We start from the raw sequence: 14,254 nt of genomic DNA on the forward strand, positions 1-14,254 counted from the left end.
AATGTAAACATTGCTCACACATTAACACATTAGCTTACAAAAAAGCTGCATTAGATTCGATTTTTTCATGGGAAAGAAACATTCAGCTCAGTGTTATCGGCTCAAAGTGTAGACTGCACCAGATAAAAACAACTTTTGCGCACCACCGTTTTGCCCTATTTGCTAAAAATAACATTCTGGTGGCAGGTTTGCTCAGTTAGGGTAAATCTCCTCAGTGCATAACAAGTGAAATATTCAAACTTAATACACAATTGCTCATGTAGAAAGAGATGGATGCAAAAAATTAAATGTAAGATGGTTCATTCTTGCTGCCATTCCCCAGTTGTACAAATATAAAATAGAGTTTACAATTTACATTTAGACTGATGGTTCTAAATGAGGACACAACCAAATATTATCCTGTAAGATTTAACTGCCGTTAAGGCTACCTCTGCCCGACACTCATGCCACATCAACAAAGATTGTTTCTTCTTACACCCCTGACCTGATTGAAACGCGGTTTGCTAATCAAAGTTAGACAAAGGCATTTTTTATTTATTTCTATGGGCCCCATTGCTTCAAAACATTGCAAATCTAATTTTACTCATTAGTAAGACTCTGGAGTACTTCCGTCTCATACTGCAGACACAGCCTCTGAGACTTGCATGTGTGCATGTGTGAGACAGCATCTTTAATTACCCAGGTAACACAGCCAGATGCTCCATCACTCTGGCAATGGCAGTGATTAAAAGCAGTAAAATATTCATTTCAATCAGACACCCACATGCCACATGTATAATTAATGCACAACGGAAGGACACAGAAACTTTTACCACAACAGCACACTAACACACACACATTTTTCCATCACCATATTCCCTCTACACGCAGCAGCCAGCTGCTTCATGTGTGTGTGCGTGTGTGTGTTGTGTGCCGGGGTGGATTTTAGAAATGGAACCGTGGATGAGCCACTTGGAGCAACACTCCACAGGGAGGTCAAAGGGCAGCCAGACTGCATTGTGGGACATCATTCAGCCACCTACACAGCAGATGTGTTGGGTTGCTCTCTCACAGCCCTGACTCTCTCTGGGAGTGTTTTTCTTTGGAAACAGCATCTTGAGTTTGCCGTCTATTGTGCATTCAGCATTCTCTTTTGTGGGTGTGCTACCTTTTGTACTTCTTCTACTTTTCAATGCTGCTCTGCTTGTCAATACCTTGAAATACCTGCAAGCAGTTTGTCAGAGGTCTCAGAAGCAGTATGATGTCTCTAGTGGGCGTACAAATATACAAACACAATACAATCTGAGACTCGAGGTGAGTATAGAGACATAAAGTAGACTGATGACTTCTCTCTCACTCCGTGGAACAGATCGTATCTGCCTAAGGCTACACATGTAGACAAAGAGAAATACATAGAAGTAGGACTTTCCTATCCAGCATTTGACTTAAAATATGTAAGAAAATCAGCTGCTTAATTTTGATGTAGATAACAAAATGCTCTTTCACCCACCTGAAATAAATCTTTTCTTTTTTCAATCCCCATGGTTCCACTTTGTCTACTTTCTATTTCTGTCCTTTCAATCCCTCTGACTGCTGTGTCTTTGTTTTCCTTGATTAAGCCCTCTGTCGCAGTATTGTTTAGACTCCAGCAGTAGGCTACAATTACTCAGAGCAGTGTGTGTGTGTGTGTGTGTGTGTGTGTGTGTGTGTGTGTGTGTGTGTGTGTGTGTGTGTGTGTGTGTGTGTGTGTGTGTGTGTGTGTGTGTGTGTGTGTGTGTGTGTGTGTGTGTGTGTGTGTGTGTTGTATCACGCTCATTACAATTACCTCTGGGTGTGAATGTGTCATCTGTTGCCTGCTCATGTTCCAATTTCTGTCTGAGTGCTGAGGGAGCTGCATCCAGATGCTTCAGCGTACACACGACAATGTGACCAGGAAATGGAAAGTCTCCATTAAAATGTATAAAAGCTTTGGATCCAAAAAAATACTTAAAGTGAAATTAGTGTGAGCAGGAAGCGCAACACAGTAAGTCATGTTAACTTTAATGCTCATGGACTAAAGCCTGATATCTTTGCTCAGGAGGGAACTTGGATGTTGCAATACTCTTTAAAACTGAGATGTCACAGGATTGATCTTGTATTCAAGAAGCAAGAACTTGTAACAGTTGGCAGGCATTACAAGAGCACTGCACTGAATCTGACTGAATGAAATGCTCGTTGCTTTGATTTGAATACGACAGTGTAATCTTGTGTGTGAGATTTCCAAACTGTATGTTTCTCTGATCAGCTGAGAGAGGCCAGCAAGGACTTTCCCCGGGAGTCTGGCATTGATGAGAAACTTCTGCTACAGTTGCTAAAACATCATCACATTCATACAAACACTGAAACAATTATAAGGAAACTTTAAACCCTGTTGCACGGTTGTATGCAATGACACAGGCTGATTATTTCCTCCAACTATCCCACATTCAAACATACACAGTACTTTTTACATTGTGTTGCCAGGGTCCTTATTTATTGCTGCTCAAACATTAACATATTTGAGCTTGAGTTTCACAGGATCTTCCAGGGCAAAAAACCCCAACAAAAAGCATTTTTTCAAGTTTTTATTTGTTGTCTGCCACTTGCAAACAGAGCACGTCCCTGTGGAGGTATTGATATTCATAAACCAATATCCCTGTGACATTTCATTTCACATTTTTGAGTAAATCCTATCACTGACCACTTATTCTAATATAGACACAGCCTTTATTATCGACCAACCCTGATGCAGTTAGACAAAGCTTCCACAGCACGCAAATGAAGTGCTCTCTTTTGGTTTGTAAGCTGATACAGACCCTAAACCTAAAATGCATGGCACACATATTATAACATATCCCATATGAAAACACAGCAGTACTTTTGATTTCACAGTTTAACAGTGTGCTACTTTGTTCCTGTACAGAGATATGAACCATTACTGTTCTCCCCTCTTCATTGTGCAACTGCTCCTGCAGGCTGTTGTTTTAAATAAGGATGTTTTCTCAGTCAACCTGCCTTGTTAAATAGGAATTTACAAAATCCCACGTAAGATATCACAAAGCTTGACACTAGATATTGGCATTCCTGTGCAGAAGGCTCTGTTTTAAAACCTGCAAACAACACGGCATAAATGTACACCATTAAGTCCCTCAGGGTAGAGAATACATAAAGTGCCGTGTGTGTGGCATGATAATGCAGCAGTCATAATTAGAATGTAGATGTCCTCTGCCTGCCATGGACGGAGCCTCCGACATGCACACAAAGTGCTTACTCTCATCTGTTGCCATGTGTCAATGAATAATGCACATATTAATCTGGCAATGTATGGGAGCTTTACTAAGATTCATTCTGCATTGAGAGGTTATCTAATTAATGTGGCCTCTTTGTAGTCACTAGTTATGAATACAATGCTTTAAAGCAGTCAGCAGGGTGTTGCAATAGAAAGTTCGGAGGGGGCTTGAATTCTGTTAATATAATCTTTTATATTTTTTCTCCAAAGCTACTTCTTTACCCAGATCCAAACCCACATCCAGCCTCCATTGTTCTAGCAAAAATATAGGAGTCTTTAGTGCCGAGACAAACCTTGGCTTCCCCTGAACAAAGGTGGAAGCTTTACCCCGTTTAACACTAACACAAACAAGGTCACTGAAATTGAATAGACCATTATTAAGATGATTATGCTTGCTCACCAATATACAAAGCAATCAATCACTCATTCACACATTCAAAAAGTCTTTGACAACTACAATTTTGGGACTGTTGAACACCCCTGTCAGCTGGTACTCTGCCCCACAGACTGGGATCCTTCTCCCTCAGAAGGAGCGGGGACAGAGGCTGTTACCGCTGACTCTGATGCTATGAATGAGACTTGGCCTCTCATTTCTCGATCTAAATCTGGGGAAGGATAGAGGTCATTTTGGGCAAGTAGAGCAGCAGGCAGTCCAGTGAGGAGTGAGGCTGGGCTGCGGGGCAGGGGGGGCTTGCGTGCCCCTTCTGGCCCTCCTCTTCCCTGGTTCTTAGCGGCCTCCAGTATCACACGGACACTTTTGGTGAAGACGACACGAGGGTCTGTAGCAGGTAGAGCAGGGCAGACGCAGCTCTCCCTCAGCTCCAGAGCCTGGACAGAGACAGAGGGAAGAAGACAAATGATTAAACCATGCTCTGTACTCTGTATGTACCGACTTATCATAACTTCAGACAAGAAGTTCATTAACAACAAGTACAAAGATGGATATGACTGGTCTATGATTAATGTGATTGTTTGTGTTGTGTTGAGTCATTTGCTGTTTTTGTTTGAAGTGTAGTAGAACAAGGAATCAGTAACTTGTTCTTTTAAATTTGTGATATTTCATCAAAGAGCGGCTGTGAACTGAAATGAAGGAAAGACAAACAAACACAAGAAATAAACTGTGATAAAACTAAAGAAGAATATCCGTGCCCCTGTAGCAGCTCCGTGAGGCCGTTCTAAAGCACTTCTGTACCCTGGGCTAAATGCTAACACATCTTAGTTTAAATGTTGGCTGGCTATCATTTGCTAGTTTGCAATTATTATAAACTACAGCTAAGGAGGATGGGAATGTCATTAGTTGTGCAGGTATATTCTCAGATCAATCTATTGGGCAAACTGAACTTTCAAACCTTATGATGGCACTAGAGGAAAACAACTATTCATTTAAATCCTTCCAGTCTGGTCAAAATGGTGAACCAACCGACAGATTGATATTGCTATCCCAAGAGGCAAACTGCTAGCATGGCTATGTGGCTAAAGATTCAATCTTTGTTCTTCAAACAGGTACAGGTTGGATAAGCAGTGCTGGTAAGAACAAACCTAGCACTTCCCAGCAGTTAGAGACATTCTCTTTGTCCGTCTCACACACACACGAAACTCATTAATCTCTCACTTAAATCACCTACAAGACTCATATATACGTGCACTTGGCTTCCCACTCAACAGGCTCTCCCTCTCATGCTACCAGGCAACTTAATGCGCTTTGCTCAAGGATGATGAGCGCACTAGTGGAGGCAGAGTGCCCTCAGAGGAGTCGGGTTAAGTAGCTTGATGCTGTCACCTCTCGCAAGGTTGAAAACATCACATTATGCACCAGTTTCAGCCGAATGAGCTCCACTGGCTCATATGTGCTGCCATGCTGGATCGAAATGTTGGGTGTGAGGAGGGTATAAACCGGAGAGTTTCTACACACACACACACACACACACACACACACACACACACACACACACACACACACACACACACACACACACACACACACACACACACACACACACACACACACACACACACACACACACACACACACACACACACACACACACACACACACACACACACACACACACACACACACACACACACACACGAGGCCAATGAATCCCCAAACAATAGTCTTCCTCACTTCACTGCCTGCAGTCTGGCCTCGACAGAGACTGTTGCTAGAGGTCAATCTAACACACAGGAATATGATATGATGCAAACAAATAACACACACTAACACATAGAACACACACACAAACAACACACACACACACACACACACACACACACACACACACACACACACACACACACACACACACACACACACACACACACACACACACACACACACACACACACACACACACACACACACACACACACACACACACACACACACACACACACACACACACACACACACACACACACACACACACACACACACACACAAACACACACACACAACACTGGCACCTGATGGACAATTAGTGGTTTACCCATCTGTTCATCTTTCATGCTTGGAGCATTTGACAGTGTACCAACAGTCCTACTCACACTCAAGGTTAAATGTACCTGTGCCTAATACACTGTTAATCTGTCCTTATCTTTCTCTTTCTCTGCCTCGAAACACACACACTAACTCGGTGAAACGTGAAACGTAATGATTGTGGATGCTGGCGCTCTCCATAGAAGTTGCTGTCTTAACTGCTTGTTGATTTCCTTCTAGCCTTAGGACACCATTGATTGTCTTGCCACAGCACCTACACAGTGTGTGAGATCGAGCTGCTTCCGAGGGGCTGCTTTCTTTCAGTTCCTGAACTCGAAGCCTCACAGACATTTAACTAATCAGGCATCCCTGCCCCTGTGTGGCAAAATGTTTTTTCCTGTCTTCCTAAAACCTTGCATCTTTTCCTCTCCTCCCTGAGTCCCTTCCTTCTCTCTGCCTGCCCTCCTCGCCACATGTCTGCCGGTGGTTATACATCTCTCCAGACGCTTCATTAGTTCCATTAAGACTCCTTGCAACAGCTCCTAAAGCTGCACCGATTCTCCTAAACAAAAGAGAGGTGTAGGGTGTCCTAAAATACGGATCAAAGAGACTTTTACATTAGACAAACACATGGTTTAGAGCAGCAGGAATGTGTTTAATTATGTAGTTTAGTTTTAAAAAGAAACGTCCCATGCTGTTCTTTGAACTGACCCAGGAATCAGTACTGTGCGTGTCTGTACCTGTGGTACGAGGCGGTCCAGCTGAGTGACTCTGTTCCTGTGAGAGGGGTGTGTGGACATCCACTCGGGCACGGTGGTCTCTTCTGTCAGCTGGTCCCTGATTTCCATTTGCTGCCAGAATACGGGTCCTGCTCGCACATCTGCACACGCCTGGGGAGGAGACAGGAAACAAACACACACACACACACACACACACACACACACACACACACACACACACACACACACACACACACACACACACACACACACACACACACACACACACACACACACACACACACACACACACACACACACACACACACACACACACACACACACACACACACACACATTACTGTGTAGTGCTGAGATGAAAACCCTTACCAACTAATCATCTGAGTTTGGTTTAGTTTGACAACAGTGCCCCCTAGTGGCCAGTAGACAGATTACAAGGATTGACAGCAACAGCGACTGACAAAAAAGCAGACCAGACTGAAATCAATCTAAAAACATACTTAAAACACAAGAATGTAAACTGTCCCAGAACCAGGGTTAAAATGACTCAAATCAGACTCAAATGGGATACACAGAATACATCACACATTCACAGTTTTCTATGGCTGTGGAATACTGTTTATGAACTAAACATGTTGGGCAAAATCTGTGAAGTGTACTTCTATCAGTAACAAATCGTAGATGATTCATACCTTCGCAGCCAACTGTAATCCGACTTTATCGGCCTCAGCCTCCAGTTTCCTACTGTAGGGACGGCTGAACATCAACTGAGGGAGAGACAAATCATGTATGTATGAGGGTGTACCAACTTCTTTTCCTTATCAAAACCTATTTCAGGGCTCTAATGTTCAGGTGAAAGTGTTGCTGTTTTTTCAACATTATTAATAAAAACGGACTAGGTCTCACCTGGGAGAGCTTCTCCTGTACCCAGTGTCCCAGCACAGCCAGGCTGTCTCGAGGACACACGGCCCAGATGGCTGTCAGCAGTATAAGAGACAGCAGGTCCACGACATGAGACAGACTGGCCTGTTCTGCCTGGGGGAGGGGGGCAGAGGGGAGGGGGATGACAGGGGGACATGACGGGAATGTAGAAAGTGAGGATTGGGGTAACAAAGAGAAGAGAATAGGATAGGGAAGAAAAACTAAAGGTAAAAGTCTTTGAGAGGTGAACAAGGCAGCTGGAACATATTGATTGTTCCCATCTATTTCACTGGAACTTTTACATTGTTACAGATTTAGAGGTTTTAACAGCCAATCCAATAGAGCACATCTACTGGGTAATACCCAGCCCATCGATGCTCATTCCCTTCATCTAATTAAAATCTCCTTCAAGCATTTCCTCAGAGGACGTTTAAAGTCTTGAAATACCCCAAACTTCATTAGACATTTTTTCAGAACAAGACGAATGGGCTTTGGTAGCCAGAGAAAAAAAACAGTAGTCTGTGGAGAATTAATAAAGCCCCACAATGCCCTGGGTCCACAGAACTTTGGTTGTCATGGCACAGAGAGGATTAGTGAGCGTTTGGAGGTGATTGTCAGGGAGTCTTTATCACTGGCTGATGCAACAAAACTGCAAGGGGTGCCACTTCAGCTACTACTTTACTTCTGGGATGGATCGGAGCGGGGCTGATGATGAATAGTCAGGAGATCTATAATGCACACACCTATAGGAGGTATATATACATATTTAACAACCTTGTGTGGGAGAGACCTGGAAGGCTTCCAGCTGTAGCATCTACTCTGTTTACAAAGGGCTTTTAAATCACTTGGTTCTTGAACAGTATTTACACCACGTTTTTTCAATGACTCATTGTTATGCACAGCAAGGTCTGATGCTATCAACTACACCTCTCAATGTCAGACTACTTCACACTGCAGATATGTTCTTGTACACAGCGTTAAAGGTTTCCATGTGTCTGCATCAATCTCAGTAGTGCTGTGTCTTTGTGTGCCATTTCAACGGTTTGGCTCCCTCATACATCTGCAGCATGCATTGAATGAGTGAAAGTGAATGAGAAAATTCTTTATAGATAAATTATTAAAAAATGGTAAGATTTCCTGTCTATGGCTTAGATGCACTTACAATAAGGGCCTGCTGCTACGGTGCTGTGAGCATTAGAAACAAAATGCCACCAAGTGGATTATCAATGTGTTTCATCGAGGCAAGCTCCTGAAAGGAAATGATATAATAAAAAGGGATTGACCCCGTAGTATGGTCTATTAGTATTAGAAATTATTTGATGATATACTGTATGGTTATTGTATAAGAGGTACTAAGGCTGTGCTTGAATAAAGAAATTCAAATTCTACGAGTACTTTTTTCGACTAATGGATAAGTACATTTATTCGACAAATCTGTAGAACTGAGTTTCTCATCAGATAATCACGCAAATGCGGGACTTAAAGACTTGTGTTTACCAGAGACGTGCTCCTTTCTTGACAACATGTTATTCAGCACGAGAAAAAGTGTTTTAAAGAATAATAATCAACTTTATTTATATAGCACCTTTCATGCTTGACGCAGCCCAAAGTGCTTTACAGAGTATGACAAGAAAGTACTAATCAACTAAATAAATCGAAGTTGACTAAGACCAAAATGACCCGCCCTTAAAAAAATCCATGCCACAATCACATGCAGTCTGTAGAGGGTTGTTTACTTACAGAGTGCCCCAAAACAGCATGAGCCATCTCATGTCCCAGGACAACGGTGAGCTGGTGAACGTCAGCCACAGTCTCCAGCATCCCCGTAAACATGAACACTTTCCCGTCCTACATAAAGGAAAGAACAAATTCTCTACAGATGTACAAAGAACGTACCAATGACCTTAATGGAGGTTGGTAATGATAATATGACACAAAGACATAGAAATGTGTAATTCCACAGCTGTCTCTCTCTTACTGACCGGGAGGACGAAGGCATTGACGTTAGGACTCTTCACCACATGGACACTCCAGGAGACTTCAGACACTTCAGGGATGTCCTTGTTTCTTTCTGCCAGATGCTGCACCAGCCGCTCCACCACCTGGTGACGGGGGTCAGTGACAGGAACCAACAGCTCTGCAAACTCCTCCATGTACTAAAGCACGCACGGAAACACACACACACACACACACACACACACACACACACACACACACACACACACACACACACACACACACACACACACACACACACACACACACACACACACACACACACACACACACACACACACACACACACACACACACACACACACACACACACACACACACACACACACACACACACACACAGAACTTTTAGCAAGCGAGCAGAGAAATTGAAACATGTAGCTAAAAGTAACAGCTAGATGGTTGTAATAGCTAAAAGCAATTATTAAAGCTTATAATTACTAAAAGTATGATTAACATATTTGCTAAAATAGTTAAATAGTTGAAACTTCCATATTTTTAACATTGGAAGCAATTTATTATTTTTAAGATTTTTGTGCAAGTTTAGCCTTTATTGGAGAGTGACCTGGCCCTCAGTTCATGGGGAACCAGCTCTAACCTGTGAGCTATACAGAGGCCCACAAAGACAGTATAATTGAATAAAACAGTAATGTATAATGATTAATATGACAGGTGAAGCTGACCGGTAGAGGTGATGAAGGGGTACTTGAGCTCATTTGAAAGGGCTGTGGGGTTTGTTTGACAGTAAAGGTTGGGACATAATCACCATGCTAATCACACATATGTTATCCCCTCCCTCATTCTCTCACCGCCTCTGAAGTCAGAGCTGCCAGCTCCATGTACTTCTCTCGGCTGAACACCAGGAGGCGGGTCCGACCCGTCACCGGGGACTCGTCCAGGTGGGTAAGGAGAAGGAGGGCTAAAATCACCATAGCAACGCCTGCTCCAGATATCAGATGCCAGCGGCGATGACGAACCCATTCGCGCATGAGCTGCCGGCGGTTTGGTGGTAGAGCCACCCACCACTTCCTGATACTCCTACACAGAAGAGACACTGTTTATGTAGCTGACAGTCTTTAAAATCATATACTGCCCCAAAGTGGTAAACAATTCAACTAAAAGGATCATTTTAGGTCCTGTCATTTCTGAAGAATTTACATTTTTGGAATTAAGCAGATAAGAAACACTGATATCTCAAAGTAGCTTCAAAACATGCATAATATATGTTGACAACATGAAATGTTGTTGACATCATTTTGTGTGCCTTTCCAGAGGAAGCCGTAAAATATTTAAGTAGATAAGTAGGCCAGGACTTTTTGGAATAGTTACTAAACAAAGCAACTCTCTGTATTGCAGGGAGTTCCGTGATGGGGGGCTAAAAATGTGTCCAAATTCAGATCTCTGACCCAAAATAAAACCAAATAAATGAATGATGCTTTGCTGATAGTGTTTTTTTATGTGTGCCAAATGAAACTATTATAGTCAGGCCACTTCAGTGTTGATTAGAGAAGAAGAAGGCACTCTTTTTTCAGGCAATTTTTCCAAAACCCTCTTTCCATTCCAGACCCAATTCCATAATTAGTCACTGCAATATTTGCTGTTTAGTTGTTACTTGTTACAACATGGACCGTACAGATCCTCCCAATCTGCAAGTTGTAGCGTGTTTCTGTGGTCTGCTGAAAACTGTATGTGTTGTATGCCTAATACATGTGCCTTCTATTCCTGTTTCAAATGCCCCTGACTATGTAACCCTTTGCATCTTATGGAAGCGACCAAGTGTCCAAAATAATACTACAAGAAAAAAAGATAGCCAAACAATAATGACATGCCATCAGTAAACATGAATGACTCCAAGTATTAGTTTGAAAGCAGTAAAGGTAAAGTAAACAAATGTAACTTATTCAAGTAAAAAACAACACATTAAAACCAGGGGGGTATAGAAAGTAATAATAATAATACATTTAATTTATATAGCGCTTCTCATCTGCCAAGACAAATCTCGAAGCACTTTGTAACATTAAGTAACATTGCAAAAGACTAAAAAGTCCCAACATGTGCACAACGCATTCTAGAGTAATTGATTTGTTATTTAAATAATCTATTGATACAACTGTTGGTAAAACTGTTCATTATACATAAACACATTATACATTACATATAATAAAACTAGAGTGTGCCTCAGAGCAATGAACACGTCTTAATTTAAATGTATATAACCAGCTCCAGAGTGTCTCCTACCTGCCCAGGATTACAGCTGTGATCTTCTGTAGAGGTTTGAGCAGCAGCCACAGCAGAGGAGCAGGCAGGGCCCTCACAGGGGCAGAGGTGTGGAAGTGGGGTCCTGAGGGCAGGGGTGAGGTGGATTTGGGAGTAATCTGGAAACACGCTCTCCCCCCATTGCTACAGAGTAAGAGATGCGGTGCTGTCTGACGGGATCTGAGGTGAACAGAGTTTGTTGTTCTATGACAGCTAATCTGAGAAGAGAAGGGTGCCTTCTTCACATGAAGTCCAGCTTGTTTGTAGTTTCTTGTCAGATGGGCAGACAGAGAACAGAAACGACTGCTCCTTAAGATATTAACATAAAGTAAAACCATCGTCCTTACTGGTAAATAAACAATCCACGTATAAGCAAACAGCAGCCAGGTCTTTTGAAACTACGGATGATGCCGACACCTATTGTCTGAGAGGGCTGGACTTCCTCATCTTGATGTAGAAATGTCTTTCGTAGGACGTTCACGTTACTTTTTTATGTTATTTTACTTAGCTTCTTTAATATCATATCGAACAACTGTTCCAAGCTTTCAATGTCATTGTTACCGATGGACGCTACCGACAAGTCACCTTGTACCCGCTAACCGACAGCCTTATGCTTATTTATTTGCATCTATACTGACAGTATGTTTAATTATAAAATTGTCCATGTCAAGTTTAAACATTTAAGACTTCATGCGACGCGAAAACCTCAGTATACTGGACGTTAACTTTGGTTGTTTTGGCAGTTGACGCTCCTGCTTCCAAAATGATTCCCCCTAGAAACAAGTCCGCGAATAAAGGTTCCGGGCTCACAATACAAATCTATATTATCATGTGTATGAATCAGTGTTATTTCGTATTTTATTATTTTATTTTCTATGTGTTGATTAGAGAAGAAGAAGGCTCTTCTTTATTTATTATTGCAATGCCTCAGATGTATTTCACATAGTAAACAAGTCTCTCCACTCGGGAGTATTTCCACAGGCCCTGAAAACTGCAGTAATTAAACCAGTCTTAAAAAAGCATAATCTAGACGCATCTGTAATGAATCATTATAGGCCAATATCAAACCTCCCATTTTTATGCAAAAATGATTGAAAAAGTAGTTTTTCAACAGCTGAGTCATTTCATGCTTTTAAATAATCAATCAATCAATCAATATTTATTTATAGCCCAATATCACAAATGTTACATCTCAGTGGACTTCACAGTTTGTACAGAATATCAGTATGACAATACGACACCCTCTGTCCTTAGACCCTCACATCGTACAAGGAGAAACTTCCAAAAAAGGAAAAACACACAGTTTAAAGGGAAACATGGGAGAAACCTCAGGGAGAGCAACAGAAGAGGGATCCTTCTCCCAGGACGGACAGACGTGCAATAGATGCCATGTGTAAATCGAAAAGAGAATACATTTACAACATAGTTAGACCGAATGTTTGGAAATGTATGTGTCTATAATAAGAAGATGAATCCACGAAGATGTCAACAATCCATTCCTATGGGAGCCATCAGGGAAGTAGTATGATGAAAGTCAGGCAGGACGACAGTGACAGGTTCAGCCACGACTCGAAATCCAGGACTCAGATCAGGACTCAGGACTCAAAAATAACGGTTTTGATGTGTTCCAGTCAGGCTTTCCTCCACACCACATCACTGAGACTGCTCTTGTTAAAGTCTTCAATGACATTCACCTAAACAGAGACAGTGGCTGAATCTCAGTGTTAGTATTATTAGATTTCAGCGCTGCATTTGATACTGTTGACCACAACATATTGCTAGATCCACTAGAAAACTGGGTGGGACTTTCGGCAACCGTTCTAAATTGGTTTGAATCCTACTTAAAGGACAGAAAAAACGTTGTCTCTATAGCCAACTACACATCAGCGTTGACAAATATGACATGCGGGGTTCCTCAAGGCTCCATTTTAGGACCTCTGTTTTTTAATATCTATATGCTACCACTGGCTCAAATAATGAAAAAAAACGACCCAAGTTATCATAGCTATGCAGATGACACCCAAATGTATATAACAATTTCACCAGGAGACTATTCTCCGATTACAATACTGAGTAAGTGCATTGAGCGCATCAATGAATGGATGAGTAGGAACTTTCTCCAATTGAACAAAAAGAAAACTGAGATTATTGTTTTTGGAGCAAAGGAGGAACGAATAAAAGTCATTGCAGAGCTTCAGTCGGCACACTTTAAAACAAAAAAATAAAGCAAGAAATCTAGGTGTAGTGATGGACTCTGACCTGAATTTTAACAGTCACATTACGGTTATTAGGTCTGCATACTATCACCTTAAGAACATATCTAGGATTAAAAGACTAATGTCACAGCAGGATTTGGAAAAGCTTGTCCATGCTCTTATCTTCAGTAGACTCGACTACTGTAATGGTGTCTTCACAGGTCTCACTAAAAATTCTATTAGAAAGCTGCAGCTGATTCAGAACGCTGCTGCTGGAGTCCTCACAAACACTAAAAGAGTGGATCACATCAGTCCAATTCTGAAGTCTTTAAACTGGCTTCCTGTCTTTCAAATAATTGAT

At 41.9% G+C, this 14,254-nt stretch overlaps 1 protein-coding gene across 1 annotated transcript; it reads right to left on the bottom strand.

Moving 5' to 3' along the window:
* Positions 1 to 2,567: 2,567 nt before the first annotated feature.
* Positions 2,568 to 12,466, bottom strand: oma1 (OMA1 zinc metallopeptidase). The gene is made up of 8 exons (XM_079658355.1): positions 11,681 to 12,466; positions 10,252 to 10,480; positions 9,409 to 9,582; positions 9,167 to 9,274; positions 7,412 to 7,540; positions 7,198 to 7,272; positions 6,506 to 6,655; positions 2,568 to 4,114 (listed from the first exon to the last, which is right to left on the bottom strand). The coding sequence occupies exons 1-8, from the start codon at positions 12,034 to 12,036 to the stop codon at positions 3,770 to 3,772; spliced, it is 1,566 nt and encodes a 521-aa protein (XP_079514481.1). The 5' UTR covers positions 12,037 to 12,466; the 3' UTR covers positions 2,568 to 3,769.
* Positions 12,467 to 14,254: the final 1,788 nt, after the last annotated feature.

Source organism: Notothenia rossii, assembly GCF_949606895.1.
Source record: "Notothenia rossii genome assembly, chromosome: 1".
Classification (NCBI taxonomy): Eukaryota; Metazoa; Chordata; class Actinopteri; order Perciformes; family Nototheniidae; genus Notothenia; species Notothenia rossii.